We start from the raw sequence: 19,234 nt of genomic DNA, 5'->3' as shown, positions 1-19,234 counted from the left end.
TGGTCTAGATAGGACGCGTGATCGGCACAGGCTTGGAAGGCAAAAGGGCCTGTTCCTGTGCTGTATTGTACTGTTCATTGTTCTTTTAATCCTTGGAACATGCACATTTGTCATGAGAAAGGGGCAAAACATGAGGTGGAAGTGGTGAGGGAAGATTGATCGCAAGAACTTGGGACTATGTTATTTTTAAAAAGAGGAACAGTGCCAATGTAAAGAATAAAGACACGCTTGGATATAGCCTCAGGACATCCCAAAGCAGCTAAAGTCAATGAAATACTTTAAAAAAATATATATATTTTATTCAAGTTTTTTTGGCCAAACATAACAATACGTAGTGTTTCTTTTACACAACAATAAAGCAATATAAATAACCGTGGCCAGTTTTAAACAAATAAATAAATAATATATATATATAAACAAAAACAAAAAAACTAAACGGCAACTGCCTTGTCCAAAATAAATACTCTCCAAAAATACAGTCCAACAATCCAATATACAATTACATATACCAAATACCTATAAATATACAATAACATCCCTGAGAGTCCGTCCGATTCCTCCCTCCCCCCCCCCCCCCCCCCCCCCCCCCCCGGTTTGCTGCTGTTATCTACTTCTTTTCCATTCCCTCTATCTTTCTGTGAGGTAGTCGACGAACTGTTGCCACCGCCTGGTGAACCCCGGAGCCAAACTCCTTAACACAAACTTAATCCGTTCTAACTTTATGAACCCTGCCATATCGTTTATCCAGGTCTCCACCCCCGGGGGTTTGGCTTCCTTCCACATTAACAATATCCTGCGCCGAGCTACAAGGGACGCAAAGGCCAACACGTCAGCCTCTCTCGCCTCCTGCACTCCCAGCTCTTCTGCAACCCCAAATATAGCCAACCCCCAGCTTGGTTCGACTCGGACCCCCACCACCTTCGAAAGCACCCTTGCCACCCTCACCCAGAACCCCTGTAGTACCAGGCATGACCAGAACATGTGGGTGTGATTCGCTGGGCCTCTCGAGCATCTCGCACACCTATCCTCTACCCCAAAAAATTTACTAAGCCGTGCTCCAGTCATATGCGTCCTGTGTAGCACCTTAAATTGTATCAGGCTTAGCCTGGCACACGAGGACGATGAGTTTATCCTACGTAGGGCATCCGCCCACAGCCCCTCCTCAATCTCCTCCCCCAGTTCTTTTTCCCATTTCCCTTTCAGCTCATCTACTATGATCTCCCCCTCGTCCCTCATCTCCCTGTATATGTCCGCTACCTTACCGTCCCCCACCCATGTCTCTGAGATCACTCTATCCTGCACTTCCTGCGTCGGGAGCTGCGGGAATTCCCTCACCTGTTGCCTCGCAAAAGCCCTCAATTGCATATATCGAAATGCATTCCCTTGGGGCAACCCATATTTCTCCGTCAGCGCTCCCAAACTCGCAAACGTCCCATCTACAAATAGATCTCTTAATTGTACTACCCCAGCTCTTTGCCATGCTCCAAATCCCCCATCCATTCTCCCCGGAACGAACCTATGATTGTTTCTTATCGGGGACCGCACCAAAGCTCCCGTTCCTCCTCTATGCCGTCTCCACTGCCCCCAAATTTTCAATGTAGCCAAACCACCGGGCTTGTGGTGTATTTCTTTGGTGAGAACGGCAACGGTGCCGTCACCATTGCTTGCAGGCTAGTCCCCTTGCAGGACGCCCTCTCCATTCTCTTCCACGCCGCTCCCTCCCCTTCTCCCATCCACTTACACACCATTGAAACATTGGCGGCCCAGTAGTACTCACTTAGGCTCGGTAGTGCCAGCCCCCCCCGGTCCCTACTACGCTGCAAGAATCCCCGCCTCACTCTCGGGGTCTTCCCAGCCCACACAAAACTCATAATGCTCTTCTCAATTCTTTTGAAAAAAGCCTTCGTGGTCACCACCGGGAGGCACTGGAACACAAAAAGGAATCTCGGGAGGACCACTATTTTAACCGCCTGCACCCTACCTGCCAATGACAAGGACACCATGTCCCATCTCTTGAAATCCTCCTCCATCTGTTCCACCTACCGTGTTAAATTAAGCCTATGTAATGTACCTCAATTCTTGGCTATCTGGATCCCCAGGTACCGGAAGTCCCTTGTTACCTTCCTCAACGGTAAATCCTCTATCTCTCTGCTCTGCTCCCCCGGGTGCACCACAAATAACTCACTTTTCCCCATGTTCAGTTTATACCCTGAAAAATCCCCAAACTCCCGAAGTATCCGCATTATCTTTGGCATCCCCTCCGCCGGGTCCGCCACATATAGCAACAAATCGTCCGCATATAGAGATACCCGGTGTTCTTCTCCCCCCCTAAGTACTCCCCTCCACTTCCTGGAACCCCTCAGTGCCATGGCCAGGGGTTCAATCGCCAGTGCAAACAATAACGGGGACAGAGGACATCCCTGCCTCGTCCCTCTATGGAGCCGAAAATAGTCAGACCCCCGTCCATTCGTGACCAAGCTCGCCATCGGGGCCCTATACAGCAACTGTACCCACCTGATATACCCGTCCCCAAAGCCAAATCTCCTCCTCACCTCCCACAAATAATCCCACTCCACTCTATCAAATGCATTCTCGGCATCCATCGCCACCACTATCTCCACTTCCCCCTCTGGTGGGGGCATCATCATTACCCCTAGCAGCCTCCGTATATTTGTATTTAGCTGTCTCCCCTTCACAAACCCAATTTGGTCCTCATGGACCACCCCCGGGAGACAATCCTCTATCCTCATTGCCATTACCTTGGCCAGGATCTTAGCATCCACATTCAGGAGGGAAATAGGCCTGTATGACCCGCATTGCAGCGAGTCTTTTTCCTTCTTTAGGAGGAGCGATATCGTTGCCTCTGACATAGTCGGGGGCAGCTGCCCCCTTTCCCTTGCCTCATTAAAGGTTCTCATCAGTAGCGTGGCCAGCAAGTCCAAATATTTCTTATAGAATTCAACTGGGAATCCGTCTGGTCCCGGGGCCTTCCCCGCCTGCATGCTTCCAATCCCTTTCACTACTTCCTCCGTCTCAATCTGTGCTCCCAGCCCCACTCTCTCCTGTTCCTCCACGTTAGGAAATTCCAGCTGATCCAGAAAGCACATCATTCTCTCCTTCCCGTCCGGGGGCTGCGCTTCATATAATCTTTCATAAAATGCCTTGAACACTCCATCCACTCTCTCCGCTCCCCGCTCCATCTCTCCCTCCTCATCTCTCACTCCCCCTATCTCCCTCGCTGCTCCCCTTTTCCTCAGTTGGTGGGCCAACAACCTACTCGCCTTCTCCCCATATTCGTACTGTACACCCTGTGCCTTCCTCCACTGTGCCTCTGCTTTATTCGTAGTCAACAAGTCAAACTCTATATGTAGCCTTTGCCTTTCCCTGTATAGTCCCTCCTCCGGTGCCTCCGCGTATTGTCTGTCCACCCTCAGCAGTTCATTCAACAACCGTGCCCTTTCCCTACCCTCCTGCTTTCCATTATGTGCCCTAATAGATATCAGCTCCCCTCTAACCACTGCCTTCAGTGCCTCCCAGACCACTCCCACCTGTACCTCCCCATTATCATTAATTTCCAAGTACCTTTCAATACACCCTCTCACCCTTAAACACACCCCCCATCTGCCAATAATCCCATGTCCATTCTCCAGGGTGGAAGCTGTTGTTTTTCTTCCCCTATCTCCAGGTCCACCCAGTGTGGAGCATGATCAGAGATGGCTATAGCCGTGTACTCCGTCCCCGTCACCTTTGGGATCAGTGCCCTTCCCAAAACAAAAAAAATCTATTTGTGAAAATACCTTATGTACATAGGAGAAAAACAAAAACTCCTTACTCCTAGGTCTACTAAATCTCCAGGGATCTACTCCTCCCATCTGCACCATAAAATCCTTAAGCACCCTAACTGCAGCCGGCCTCCTTCCGGTCCTGGACCTCGATCTGTCCAGCCCTGGGTCCAGCACCGTATTAAAGTCTCTGCCCATTACCAACTTTCCCGCCTCTAGGTCCGGGATGCGTCCTAACATACGCCTCATAAATTTGGCATCATCCCAGTTCGGGGCATACACGTTCACCAATACCACCGCCTCCCCTTGCAGTTTGCCACTCACCATCACGTATCTGCCCCCACTATCTGCCACTATAGTCTTTGCCTCAAACATTACCCGCTTCCCCACTAGTATGGCCACCCCCCTGTTTTTTGCATCTAGCCCCGAATGAAACACCTGCCCCACCCATCCTTTGCGAAGTCTAACCTGGTCTGTCAGCTTCAGATGCGTCTCCTGAAGCATAACCACATCTGCCTTAAGTTTCCTTAGGTGTGCGAGTACCCGTGCCCTCTTAATCGGCCTGTTCAGCCCTCTCACATTCCACGTGATCAACCGGGTTGGGGGGGCTCTTTACCTACCCCCCCCCCCCCCCCCTTTGACGACTAGCCATTTCCTTTTTCAATCCAGCTCCTCACCCGATTCCCGGTTCCCACGTAGCTGTATCCCCCCAGGCGGCGCCCCCCCCGCCCTGACCCCCCCCCTCCCATACCAGCTCCCCCTTCTCCCCAGCAGCAGCAACCCAGTTAACCCCCCCCCCCCGCTAGATCCCAAGCTAGCGTAATTGCACCCCCCATGTTAATCCCAGAAGTCAGCAAACTCTGGCCAACCTCGGCTTCCCCCCGTGACCTCGGCTCACACTGTGCGAGGCCCCCTCCTTCCTGCTTCCCTGTTCCCGCCGTGATTACCATAGCGCGGGAACAAAGCCCACGCTTCCCTTTTGGCCCCGCCCCCAATGGCCGGCGCCCACAGCTCCTCATCCTCTCTCACCCCCTCCCCCACGACATGGGGAAGAGAGAGAAGTTACAGGGTCGCAGGTTTAACAATCTGGGAAGTCTTCTCTTCCCCCTTTTCCCCCCTCCATCCCACAAATTCACCCCCCCCACTTTTGTCCCAAACGTTCTTTTTCTTCTGGCCCGCTCACTCCAGCTTCTCCTCGACAATAAATGTCCACGCTTCGTCTGCCGTTTCGAAATAGTGGTGTTTCCCTAGATGTGTGACCCACAGTCTCGTCGGCTGCAACATTCCGAATTTGACCTTCCTTTTATGCAACACCACCTTGGCCCGATTAAAGCTTGCCCTCCTTCTCGCCACCTCCGCACTCCAATCCTGATACACGCGGGTCACCGCATTCTCCCACCTACTGTTCCGAGTTTTCTTGGCCCATCTGAGGACCATCTCTCTATCCCTGTATCGGAGAAATCTCACAACTATTGCTCGAGGATTTTCTCCAGCCCTCGGTCTTCGCGCCATAACTCGATAGGCTCCCTCCACCTCCAGCGGACCCGTCGGGGCCTCCGATCCCATTAACGAATGCAGCATCGTGCTCACATATGCCCCGACGTCCGCCCCCTCTGCACCTTCGGGAAGACCAAGAATCCTTAAGTTCTTCCTCCTCGCATTGTTCTCCAGCACCTCCAGCCTTTCCACACATCTTTGTGTTGTGCCTCGTGGATCTCCGTTTTCACCAGCAGGCCCTGTATGTCGTCCTCATTCTCAGCAGCCTTTGCCTTCACGACCCGAAGCTCCTGTTCCTGGGTCTTTTGCTCCTCCTTTAGCCCCTCAATCGCTTGTAATATCGGGGCCAACAGCTCCTTCTTCATCTCCTTTTTGAGTTCATCTACGCAACGCCGCAGGAACTCTTGTTGGTCAGGGCCCCATATTAAACTGCCTTCTTCCGACGCCATCTTGCTTTGTGCCTGCCTTCCTGGCCGCTGCTCTTGAGGATCCACCGCAATCCGGCTACTTTCCTCTCTTTTTTCCATCCGTGTCCGGGGGGGGGATTCCCTTCTGGATTACTGCACAGTGTTATTTGCCGTTAAAATTGCCGATGGGGCTCCTATTAAGAGCCCAAAAGTCCGTTCCACCGGGAGCTGCCGAAACGTGCGACTTAGCTGGTCATCGCCGCACCCGGAAGTCTCAATGAAATACTTTTAAAGTGTTGTAAACTGTTGCTGTTGTGCTGAGAAAGATCCCACAACCAGCAGTGTGGTAATGACCCCATGAATTGTTTCAGTGAGATTGATTGAGACACAAATATTGGTCAGGTCAACTCCCTTGCTCTTGTTTGAAATCATGCCATAGGATCTTTCACGCCCATCTGAGCATACAGACCAGGCCTTGGTGTAATACATCAACAGAAAGATGGCATCTCAGGCCGTGTAGTGCTCCCACTGCACTGTAGTGGAATCTTTGTCTAAACATTTGTGCTTGTCTGGAGTGAGACTGGAACCCACAATCTTTAGAATGCCAACTGAGCCAAGGCAGACACTCCCAGGAAAGAAGCACAAAATGAGTTGAGGTGGGAAGTAAATTGCTAACCTGAAATAGGTAAGGAAGAAATGAGTGAGGAGGAGATGGTGTGTGCCAACATGAAATAGTGAGATTGGAGGTTGGGATGGGGGCATGGAAGGGAAGACAGAAAAATACAATCACAAACTTGGGATGAGAAGGAAGAATATCAATAAGAATGGGGTTTGATGAAGATGAGTACAATCATCCTGACCTCAGATGGGATGGAAAAAAGGTATAACCTTGAACTGCAGGTGGGAGATGGAAATAAGACACTGCAAAATTCAAGGACAAAGAAAGATTGCCAGCAGTAACTGACCATAGGTTGGGGAAAAGAGTGCACGTGTGACATGATGAAAAAGGAGGGGTTCCAAGCAAATTGTTTGGGTGCGATTCAGTGGCCCCGTCGCACCCAACTTAGTATCGGGTCAAGGCCGCTGGATCTCGCAAGGCATTGTGATCTGGATTTCGCTCGGAGATGGGCCATTAGGCTCATTTAAATATACGTTCGGCGGATTCACCGGCCTCACCTGGTAGATCTCATCAGAGCGCGGTTTAGTGACGGCATTTGTTTTTGTGGGGGGGGAGGGGGAAGCTCCCAGGCCATTGGAAACCCTTAGGTGGGTGGGGACAGGCCATGGTGGTAACCCTGGCATTTCCAGGCTGGCAGTGCCAAGGTGTCAGGGGTTGGGCCAAGGTGCACTTTGTCCATAAGAGGTGGGGCTCGAGGACCTAGAAGGGACAAGTTGGGTGGTGGGTGGGTGGGGTTCTGGAGGCCTCAGTGGCGCCGTTGAGGGGGTGGGGGGTCAAAAGATCGCAGCTGCCTTTGCAATTGGTGACTCTATCTGCGAGTGGTTTTCCTGCATGACTTAAAGTGTAGCCACGATGGGGAGTTCCTCGCCGGGGCAAAAAAAAGGCAAAGTTCCGTTGAATAATGGGCCTTAAACACCCTGTACAACAGACTTTCAATCACATCCACTGAACCGTGCCCTTTATTTATTGTTGCATTGCCAAATATAAATATTTTAGCTCGTCTAGAGTTAACACACAGTACCAATTAACATCCATAATTTCTTGGCAATGAAAGAGTGGTATTGCAATATTTTCAATAACTTTCCACTCAGTGTTGAAATGTTGAATACAAATGATGATTAATACTTCAGCCAACTACACTTCTGATATAACCCTACAGAAAGGCCTATATGATGACTGGTTTTCAAACGTCAAATTTTCTGAAACTTTAATTCAGCTTCTGCAAAAACAGAATGAAAATTACAAAATAGCTTTTCCCCAATCAGTTGCTGAAGTAATTGCTTACCCTATTAAATTGAGACCAGGAGATGGTCATACTACTGTAATCATCTGTATGTATGGCTGAACTGCTGAATGCTTTCTGAGCGAGGAAAACAAGATTTTCTTCTGATAGTCCCCTATTACTCTGAACCTCTGCTTTGAACTTCATGTTGAGAGCCTCACACAACTGTGGCCAGAGTACTTTATCAGGAACTACAAATGGCACTCTACCCTGAAATTAAAAACAAAAAACCAGTGTGAACTTCAAAACATGCCACCGACTTAATTTTTCATTATTACTCAATAAAAGTGCAGGTTATTAGACATAAAGCAGCAAATAACCAATCGATACATAGTTAAACAGGCAGATCTAGAAAGTTCAGAGTGTTGTACATTGAATGAACTTCAGCTCAGGCAGACAAATGACCACAAAAATTGTTAATGATACTATGGCAGGCCAGTGAAAAGAAGTGAAATATGATGCAAGGGGTGATGCATTATGATTTCAGCTGTAATTCCTTGATGCTATTGTTGCTCCATCTCCCAGGTGATGGAATCGATCACCATGCCAAAATCACAAACATTTTTTTAAGATTAGGAACAAGTAACTAACAAGCTGAAACAAAGATTCAAACTGACAAATCTCACCCACTGAAGCTGTTTGAGGTTAAAGTGATAAGAACAGACTAAAATGTAAGTTGCCTTTGTGTGTTACTTAAAACGATTTCTTTGTTTCAACAAGATTGAAACAAAAACCTGAACACACTATTTTGAGCTTTTTAGTAAAAGAAATTGCCAAGTTACTTTCTGCCATACAAATTCTACAGTAGGAGCTACCTTTGCTGTTTAGCCATTATTTTTCAGCTCTCATATATCACCAATTAACCTGAGGGCAGCTTTGGAGCCATGGGTTGCACAAACCAGTATATAGTTTTCAAAATAAGTGCACTTTCTTATAGAGTGGTATCCCAAGCAGTAAATTGGTATGGGATACCCCACATGATGGTTTCCAGCCAGTAGGAAATGTGACATGTTAAAATATCAAAAAAGTGTTCAGACTATTTCCACTGGACATAATAAAAATCACAAATTGGACATCACTAGATTCAAAAGTTGAATCCACGGATTGTTTTGCAAGTTAAGTGCAGGGATCACATACAATTTTTCAAGAATTACCACAGAATGTTTTGTTCTAATTTTAGTAAAGCGTAAATACTGCTAATTATATATATTTGGGTATTTTGTTGTATTTAGGTGATGGGCATTAATTGAGAACTCACCTACGCTCACTTTTTGGAGCAGGTTAAAACTGTGGTTGTTGGGTTGGAGGTGCATGCTTTGTAATGTATGTCTCTGGAAATAAATGTTTCTGAGCATACAAAGACTTATCACCAGTGTTCTGTTCTTCAGCACTTGGCTACCTGAGTTCCAACAAATTCTGTCTATAATGAATGTATTTCTTACATTGAGGCGGGTTGGTATATTTGAATCTCAATGGAGCCCTGATCAAACAGACTGTAGGTCTACTTAAATCACCATTAGCTTTCATCCAATTTTAAATTTTACACTGAATGCAAAACATCAACTTGCAACTTACTGGTTCTGCAAATGCATTATCCCAAAGTACAGTGGCAGTGGCATTGTTGTCTTGGCTGCCATGAACTATCACCACCACCGGAAGTGATAAAGTCTGTCGGAAAGAGAACAATTATTTGGACATTACATGTACTCAGCAACATACAATCTTCAAATCTCTCAACAGTGTGTACAACATACCTTAACCTGAAACACCAGTTCATTTCCACCGACACTGAACTGTGATTCAAATAGAATTGTGAATTTCTCTTCCGTGACTGATTCTGCTCCACGCCGATCAGAACGTTTGATTCGTTTAAGAGACTACAAAGAAGCAAAGTTTAATCAAACTCTAAATGGATTCACAGTATTCTTGATTTTAGGACTAGCGCTGGCTATACCAGAATAAATAGAAACTAACTTGTAAACATTTATGACAATACATCTTCTTCTGTTTAAGTCAACATATTGGGTGAAATTATATTTTCCAGCGAGTTTTAAAAAGAAAAAATTGCTTTGCGGTCAGAAAAAAATTTAAATACAAGAATAGGAAGTGTACACGCTCAGAAGACAACTAGAAAAACTCCTCATCTCTTCTGAAAGGGACATAAGAGAACAGTTCCACCGATACCAGAGCCCCTCATTTTGCACATTTGAGCTAGGCAACAAATGTTGCAGGCTATGAAATAAGGGCCATCGATAACAGCCATGCCCAATCTTGTCCTCACCATAAGATCATACAAGTATATTTCTAACTTGTGTCAATGCATTGGGAATCAGGAGTGGAAAACCTTGTTGCACTTTTCTCCCCCTATTGCAAAACTACCAAAGCTTACTTATTGGTTTCCTGAATGAGACACGTGCAAAGGTCAGGGATCAAACTTGAAATTTCCTCCTCTGATGTCTTGTGTTGCACTCACAGTGCACCTAGCCACTAAGCTTTTTGGAGAGCCACATCAGAAGCATCTTAAAACATTTCTATTATAAACCAAGCTTGTATTCTTAATATAAGAATCTTTCACATACAGGAGAAAAATGCCAAATTACTTGTTCCTTTTTGGTTTCTTTTTATGCATTTTACAGAAATGTAAAACGCCCAATAACAATCTTGTGGTGATACTGTAAGTACACAAAGGGTTAATGTACATACACTACACCTAGCTAGACACTAGAGGGAACACCAGAGGCATGACACACAGACAGTCAACCAATAGGTCAGTAAGATAGGATACGACCAATGGGCAGTCACGATACACACAGAGGTGACAGTACCACAGGAGGGCATTACACCAACCCATATATAAGGACACTGCACACATGATCTTCCTCTTTCCAGTGGAGACACTCAGTGTGTACACAAGGTTGATTCAATATCACACCCACCACCTAGATTGCAGCAGACTGTTTGGTCAGTCTGAGTAGCTATAGCCGGATTAACAGTAGCGTGGAATCAAAGTAGGAGAATTGTTAATAGTTCAATAAACATGTTGAAGTTATCTCCAAGTCTGAACCTTCCTTTGTCAGAGTGCACATCAAGGAAGCAGTTTATGCTACAAGAGCATAACAAAAGAAATCTTAGAATCCATGATTGCTGATAATTGCAGTTTGTTGATTAGTCTGTGCTGTGCTCATTTTTATTTTGGTCAAAGTTATCAGATGGCAATCATAGAACACATTCCAAAAACCTGTGAACAGCTATAACACAACTGCCAATCTGAAATTCTCCCCGCCCCCCACAAATACTTTTATCTAACTCAATGCACACTTCGATTTAAGTTCTATATCCCCCAATATTTCACTTGCAAAAAATTTCTCCCAATAATTTTGTCCCGGACGTCAGCTTCCAATTGTCCATCCAGTCACATCTTTTTGAAGCCTCTTCAAACACAAAACATAAGCTGATCATTCCATTTGCCACTGCACAGCTCAGAAGCCTGATGATAAGACATGGGACTATGATTACCTTTGAGGAAACACATGGCACAAAACCCATTTATGGTTTGTTTTATCTGTGCTTGGGGAGAGACCAGAGTGCAAAGCAGGAAGCAGCTCCCAACCCCAATTATCCAAGTGCACTGGAAAGCAAGCTCCACTGTACGTACTGAATGCTTTTGCTTACCATATTTCTAAAGTTGGCACTTAAGGTTCCTGTTGCTTGATGGTACTCCATAACACAACTGTTGTTTAATATTTCACCACTGCTGTCACTGCCAGAGACATAAATGGGTTAAAAATACTTTTCAAATTGCCACAACTAAAAAGATTTCCAAGAGATTAGTGATACAAACCGATGTGATTCTGCAGCCAGCTTGGATCATTGTGGGGTTAAAAAAAACTGTGTGCATTTATGTATGTATATATGTGAGAATGCTGCATAATGGTCTGTAATTGTGGACAATTGTCCATTAAGGAAAAAAAGTCAGAATATCAGTAGTTGCCTTACTTTCTAGTATTCTCATTTTTTAGAAGAGCCTTGGCCTGTTGTTCACTAATGATGGTTGCTTTCACTTGGGGTGGGTTCATGTGTACATTCAGCTTCCCTCCTACTAATAAGCGTACTGTGGCTGCAAACTTGGTCTGGGTCTTCAAAACCTGCGGGGGTTGTTTCTCAATAATAAAGGTGCTGTTTTAAAAAAGGTGAAAATATTTAGTACAATCTGTTATAGTTATATACCTTATTTAAATGAATCTGATTTCATAAATTACACACTATAAAATAGTTCAAGTCTATAATGAATAGCACAATTCCCTGCAATTATTATGCTAGTATTTAATAAGATTAATCACAATCTCTGGCTGTCCAGTAGTTTTCTTTCAATATAAAAGCTTATGTCAGAATTCAGATTTTAGGTTGACTACTTAATTTCAATGAGAATATAAAAGCAAATTACTGCGGATGCTGGAATCTGAAACCAAAGAGAAAATGCTGGAAAATCTCAGCAGGTCCGGCAGCATCTGTTGGGAGAGAAAAGAGCTAGCGTTTCGAGTCCAGTTGACCCTTTGTCAAAGCTTTGATAAAAGGTCACCTGGACTCGAAACGTTAGCTCTTTTCTCTCCCTACAGATGCTGCCAGACCTGCTGAGATTTTCCAGCATTTTCTCTTTGGTTTAATGTGAATATGTTTGATTAAGATAATGAAACACAGCCTCTGCCATTTCTCAAGTCAAAATAAATACAAATATTATATATTTTATCTAATAGTTGAAACATGCTTTGCATAAATGTACATTTCTGCAAGGTTTACAATAAACTGTACATACGGTTGCATTAACATAGCTAACCTTGTGACTAGTGCAGATATCACATCTGTAATTGTTGCATTGAGCTCTGTAAGTAACTCCTCCACTGGGCCTGGGATGGGTAGCTGCTGCCTTTGGTGCTCAGCTCGCCTGATCTGTTGACGATTCTGCCATATTGTCTCTGCTAACTTCTCACACCTACAAGTGCAACAAATTTCCCAGTTAACGGCACTGTATTGTGAATTTAAAAGACCCAATCATTACATGCCATTATAAATACATCACAGTTTAACAATTCTAGAAAAAGCTAATGGGTATATAATAACATGTCACGAGGTGACTTTTGCCAGATGAAGTTGTTTCCACATGATATAGTACTTCACAGTAAAAGCTTCCAGTAGCCAACCAGGTTGGCATTAGTGCATATCAAAATCTGCAAATGTGAGATTCAAATACTGGCTTCCAATATTGGCTCTGATTAACTATGCACTACATTCACAATCAACATATTAAAAGACACAATATGAAGATTGTAAAATATCATTTACCTGCAATTAGAGCTTGCATTCTTTAAACTTTTTGAATAGTCTGCAATTCAGAATCCAAGGACATTTATAGTTTGGTATGGAAACTAATTGCATGGCATCAGAAAGTTTGAATGGGAGGGATATATTTTTCATGTATGGAACAACCTGCCTGGACTGTACGCAGAACAATATTTTTCACTGTACCTCGGTACAGATGACAATAAATCTAAAAATAGTTGAATGACTGCTTTACACTAGGTAGATCAACAACTTCTGGGAAAATAACTGATTGCAGATACATTCTGCACCATACAGGAACTCCAAAGTGTTCCTTATGTGCTGAACGAAACTTAATCAGAAGGTGCTCAGATTTCTGCACTGGAAAAGCAGTCAACATCACCATAATGGGAGGCTGAAGGTTCTGTTCTTGCATGATACTGGATGTGGTCAAACTGGCAGCCTGAGAATTCATGAGGAGAGTGAGTGCGTGGTAACATGGCAAGAGGAGGCGACAGTGCAGAAATCCACCAGTAGCATGGCACTCACAAATGCAACCTCAAAGATGATGACCCCTCAGGGAAGATTGCAGTCTAAAGCAATTCCATAGAATTGTGGAAAAAATGACTGCACAGGAGGTTACAGGAAAAAATAGTTGTGCAATTGTAATAGGGAGCTTGATAGCAGGGGGATAGGCAGGCATTTCTCCAACTATTAACGCGAGTTGCCTCTATTCTACCAGGGCGAGAAGACCACCAGGTGCTGAACATTCAGTGGGGGTGGGAGGCTTTGGAAAAGGGGAATACCCAGAAGTAAGTTTTCATGTTGAAATCAGTTAACATAGGAAAGGGCTAAGGTCCTACAGACAGTTAAAGAGGTAGCGGGGAGGCTAAATAGCGGGACCGAAAGAGTGATAATTTCTGAGTGTTGCCAGTGCCATGTGTTACTAATTATAGATGTTAATGAGTACTTCAGTGGGAATTTTGAACTAATTCGGTGAGAAATAGCGGGGGAGAGGTGGCTGATGGGTGGCAGGACCAGGATGAAGGATCACAGAGGAGAAACAAGTTGCAAGAGGACTGGGAGAGAAATAGTATTAGAATAAAGAACATTCCAGAAAGGGGAGGGTCAAACAAGGGAAAAATGCAAAACAGACGAAGGCACAGAGGAGTGCATGCATGTAGATGTAGTGAGCATGATAAGTTAGTTCATCAGCCGTGGGCACAAGTGGCCTAATGAGCTTATTACAGTGGCAGATTGAAGACCTGGCTCAAGCAAGGCCAAGAGTGGGAACATAACATTCCTGGTTGCAACAGGGTTGCAGTACTGATCAAAGATACTGTTACAGCCATGGAAAAAGACGATACCAGAGAGTTCAAAGACAGGATCTATTTGGAGTTCAGAAGAAAAGAAGCAGTTACAATCACGAGCACATACAGAAGTGCAACAAAATAATGGGGAGGAGATGGAGGAGCGAATCGGCAAGCAGATTTCATTAATATATAAAAATAGCCAGTATAGGATGACAGGCCAAATCATCTGTGCTGATTCTTTTTAGATCTCTGAAATTTGCTTGCAGATTTGGTCCTCCATTTCTTTTCTGAAATAATGAACAATTAAATGGTAGCAAAGCACTTATGACCAAGATCCTCAACACTGAAACTCCCAACTAATTATTGTGGGAAGCACTAAACAGAGCTCAAACACTAACCATGGGGAAGAAAAGGTTGAAGGGAAAAAGAATACCACTTCGACTGCCTTGCAAACTAAGGGACTGGATTCTTCTGAATCCATCATGAGGATTAGGGCAGGACATCCGTATACCATGACCCAGTTCCTTGAGCAAGGGGTCCTGATGAATGCAGAGCTGATGCCTGGTAGGATCCAAACCGGAAGTGAACTGTTTGAAAGGTTGGTCTGCTCCTGCAGTACTGTAATGTGGAAAGCCAACTGAGGGCCCCAGAGGTCAGGTCAACTTTCATATCTAAGCCAAGGTAAAATAAATATAAACTTTAGGGAGCTGAATGGAGAAGGAGATGCCCACTACTCAGCTATTTTTCTTCAAAGACTGGGACTGTACTCGTTGGAATTTAGAAGGATAGAAACGTATAAAATTATGAAGGGAATAGATAGGATAGATGCGGGCAGGTCGTTTCCACTGGCGGGTGAAAGCAGAACTAGGGGGCATAGCCTCAAAATAAGGGGAAGTAGATTTAGGACTGAGCTTAGGAGGAACTTCTTCACCCAAAGGGTTGTGAATCTATGGAATTTGTTGCCCAGTGAAGCAGTTGAGGCTCCTTCATTAATGTATTTAAGATAAAGATAGATAGTTTTTTGAAGAATAAAGGGATTAAGGGTTATGGTGTTCAGGCTGGAAAGTGCAAAAAAGATCAGCCATGATCTCATTGAATGGCGGAGCAGGCTCGAGGAGCCAGATGGCCTACCCCTGCTCCTAGTTCTTATGTAAAAGAGACATGGGTGGGCCTTCTGCAGTCACCGAAGAGATTACTACCATTTGTCTCTTGCCAATGTCTAAGAAACAGTAACATGGATAGAAGACGGGGATGTTGGATGGCTTGCTAGGTCCCATCTACCTATCTATTGCAATTTATACAAGCGACAGGCAGGGAATGGCTGACTAGCAAACCTCCCAGCAATGCAGGGGTGGAAGATGCGCAAGAACACAGTAGCAGACATCATTACCCAACTTCCTATTTTCGAGTGGTAAATTCGATGGAAGCCGTGTCAAACTTGAGAATTAGAGACACATTTCTAAGCTGGGAACTGAAATCATCTGCCCAAGTTTTTGTCTTGGACAAACTCTGGGTTAACTGAAAAGGCATGGTGAAACAAAATGGTAATAACTCAGAAGCGTAGAATGTAACTATTAAAAGCATTTTTTCTTGCAGTTCTACAATTTTGAAACATCTTTGCTAGCTGAAATGAGTTTTCTTACCATGACTGAAGCACATCCAAACTACCTTCAGACTGACCACCATTCCCTGCTAATTGCTGGCGACGTTTCCACTGAATCAATTCATCATCTAAAATAATTGTCTGCAGCTTACGAAGCAACTGTAATGTCTTTTGGTGTTTCTCGGCTAAGTCCTGCAACAAGTACAGAGTAATTTACATTCTTGATAGAAATCACACTCTTCAGTGTCTATTGGCCGTACTGGTTTCTGCAGAAATATTCAAAGTTTTTTTCTAGGATGAACAGATGTTTTTCCAAACTAGAGGGAGGTTGACAGTGATGCTCTGGTGTGCATTAATGTCAATGGTTATAGGGCGCAATTCCAAAGTTCACAGTCGATATGAAACTCAGAAACGTAGTAAACAATAAGGAGGATAGTGATAGATTAGGGACGAAAGACAGACTTCGTGAAATGGGCAAACAAAGCGCAAATGAAATTTAACACAGAGGTGTGGAGCGATATATTGCTGTAGGAGGAATGAGGCGAAGTTGTGGGAAGTACATAGTACAAATTTGAAGGGGTGCCAGAACAGAAAGTCTTGAGCATCAATATACATAAATCTTTGAACGTGGCAAGACAAATTGAGAGGGTAGTTAATAAAAATAAAATGAGATTTTTTACTTCATTAACGGAGAGAGTACTACAGCATGGATGTTAGGGTTAAACTTTCAAAACACTGGCTAGGTCTCAGTTTGAGAATTATGTCAAATTATGAGCACTGCACTTTAGGAAGCATTTTTTAAAAAGCCTTGGGAGGAGATGCAGAATGGATTACTAGAAAGTACTTGAGGGACTTCAATTGTGTGGAGAGATTGGAGATGCTCGGGTTGTTCTCATTGGAGCAGAGAAGGTCAAGGAAATTTGGTGGTGGTTATCAACACCAGTCATGATTTGGAACAAGTAAATCAGCAGAAACTGCTCCTAGTAGCACAAAACGTCAGTGGCCAGGTGGCAAAGTTTTAAGGTAACTGCTAAAAGAACCAGGGGTAAAATGAGGATTTTAATTTTAGTACACACATTGAGTTATGATCTCAAATACACAGCGTGAAAGGTTGGTGCAAGTCTATTGAACCATAACATTCAAAAGAGAATGGGTTAAATATTGGGAGGAAAAAAATAGGGCTATGGGAAATCACGAGTGGGATTAATTGGGTAGTTCTAACGGAGTTGGCACAGCCAACAATGGACAAAATAACATACTTCTGTGCTCTATCATCCTATGCTGGAGGCGAAGCTTATTTTGGGGTGAAAATATAAGGGACCTTTTGTCTGCATCTGATGATACAGTAGAAATGTGTTCCATTTCCCAGCATTCACACTCCTTAACTGGATGAGAACAATTATGCACCAATGGCCATGTTTTAAACCCACATTGTCAAAAATAGTATTTGCAATGATTCAACATCAGAAATAAATATTACAAGTACATTTAGCACATTATAGAATCCAATTAATGAGAAACCCCAATTCTAGTATTGTCACTGATTTCCAACAAATTTGCCTGATTTAAACAACTGGACAAAAGGAAACGTTTCCTTAATCACAGGGTTCTGCCTCATTGGACTGCCAGAGAACACCATAGTTGAAATGGATAATGCGTTTAGGTAGTAAATTCATGGGGATAAGCTAATATAGATTCACATATACATCTTTCCACCAGTACATTTTTTATTTTACATGTGAAAGTAAAGAACCAAGTGATGCAGTTGAACACTCAGTATTTGCACTCCTATAATGTTAATTCACATCCAGGCCAGAAAGTGAGAAATGTCTTTGCTGTATGTTGACTATGAGCATCTTATGTCAAATAGTTTGCAGCAGCATTAATCAGGTTCCTCATGGAAATGAGCTCCTAGCACAAAATTGTGCTTAATTTACCACATAATCTCAAGAAGCCATAAGGTAGTGTGGAAAAAGTAACTTGTCACATGAAGTGCATTAGGGCTGAGTTTGGAGCTACATGGAGTGAGATCTAACCCATATTATGCCTGAGTGATTAGCATACACAGATGATGCCCAAAATGATTCTCTTTCTCATCTTCATGGACAAAAACTCTTTTAAAAAGTGTGATTTAAAATGCAATCTATAGGACCACAATATCCAGCTGCTTAAATCTAACATCATTAACATTTCTGAATGTGATGCAGAATATGTAAAATAAATCTAAATTAAAAAAATTATGGATTTTTAAATACCAGTCTGAATTGTTGTAGTGTCTGGGCTTCTCGCTGTAACCAACTCTCCACTGACGTCCGCTTTTGTTGTAAGGTTTGCTCTCGCAAGATACGGTTCTGGTCTTGTGGACTGAGCTGGGCAAGCTGGGCAAGCTGAGCTAAAATAGAGAATAATTTCACATCACTGTCAAATTGGAAATCAGTAGTAGCAAAACTTGCACGTTCCAACAGTTTAGATTCAAAATATATTAAATTCATACTGTCCAAATACATTTTTGTCTGCTTTAACAGCAGCATTATCCACCTTTATCTGTTCACAGATAATGGGACAATTTGCTGAACACACACTGCCAGCGAAAATAAATTAATTATATGCGTCACCTGTGTCAATTTTAGCGACAGCAGGCGAGGTCCACTGTCATATAGGTATAAACAACAAAAAAAAAAACTCACCATCCTCCCACAAAAGAAATCAATCAAGAAATTAAGCATCAAATCAACTAATATCATGGCTGTCTTGAGATTGCAAATCTGAGTACAAATGAACCTTGGCCATTGAGAACTCTGAATATTGAAATGCTACATCCACTACTTTACAAAATATTTCAGACAGTTCATAAGCTTCAAAGCAAGGGAAGACGACATGGATTCAACTGTAAAACTTTAAACAGATGAATATATCATTAGGATTTCAAATTTTTAGATGCAGGCAGATGGAAGTTGCTACAGCTGTAAAGAAAAATATATGGGCTATTTGGTTTAATAAATAGGAGCAATAGGAATGCAATAGTAAAATATAATGTGGGGACTTCCGGTGGCGTGACACAAGGGAAAGTCACACAGGAGGTGGCTTCCACTGGAGAATTGATCTGATCTTTTTGCCCTTTGTTTTGACACCATGGGTCGGTTACTCAAGCAAGTTATCGAGGTAGAATTCTCGCTTTGTTGGGATGCCCAGAAGAAACAGAGTCAAGAAAGGTTTGAGCAGAAACTCGTCGACGGAGTCTGAAACTCTCAGGGCTCAACAGCAAGAAAAATGGCAGTTAGTTTCTTCCTCTCCGGTCACTTCACATTCTCACTAGTATTCTGCGAAAGAGCACGAGAAATACCAACAAATCGTG

General features: G+C 43.7%; 1 protein-coding gene across 5 annotated transcripts in view; it reads right to left on the bottom strand.

Annotated features, from left to right (window-relative positions):
* Window positions 1-19,234, bottom strand: part of LOC140398533 (signal transducer and activator of transcription 5B-like) — a 190,263-nt gene that overhangs the window by 21,220 nt on the left and 149,809 nt on the right. For all 5 annotated transcript variants that reach the window (XM_072487310.1, XM_072487312.1, XM_072487309.1 and 2 more), the window contains 8 exons: window positions 18,135-18,271; window positions 15,920-16,071; window positions 12,482-12,637; window positions 11,644-11,823; window positions 11,320-11,407; window positions 9,402-9,524; window positions 9,223-9,315; window positions 7,651-7,857 (listed from right to left, as the gene is read on the bottom strand). In XM_072487310.1, coding sequence (XP_072343411.1) covers window positions 7,651-7,857; window positions 9,223-9,315; window positions 9,402-9,524; window positions 11,320-11,407; window positions 11,644-11,823; window positions 12,482-12,637; window positions 15,920-16,071; window positions 18,135-18,271 — 1,136 coding nt within the window. The remainder of the gene's footprint in view (window positions 1-7,650; window positions 7,858-9,222; window positions 9,316-9,401; window positions 9,525-11,319; window positions 11,408-11,643; window positions 11,824-12,481; window positions 12,638-15,919; window positions 16,072-18,134; window positions 18,272-19,234) is intronic.

This window comes from Scyliorhinus torazame, chromosome 21 (genome assembly GCF_047496885.1).
Source record: "Scyliorhinus torazame isolate Kashiwa2021f chromosome 21, sScyTor2.1, whole genome shotgun sequence".
In the NCBI taxonomy this organism is placed as follows: domain Eukaryota; kingdom Metazoa; phylum Chordata; class Chondrichthyes; order Carcharhiniformes; family Scyliorhinidae; genus Scyliorhinus; species Scyliorhinus torazame.
The sequence above is the reverse complement of the archived record's forward strand: the minus strand, read 5'-3'. Positions and strand labels throughout refer to the sequence as shown.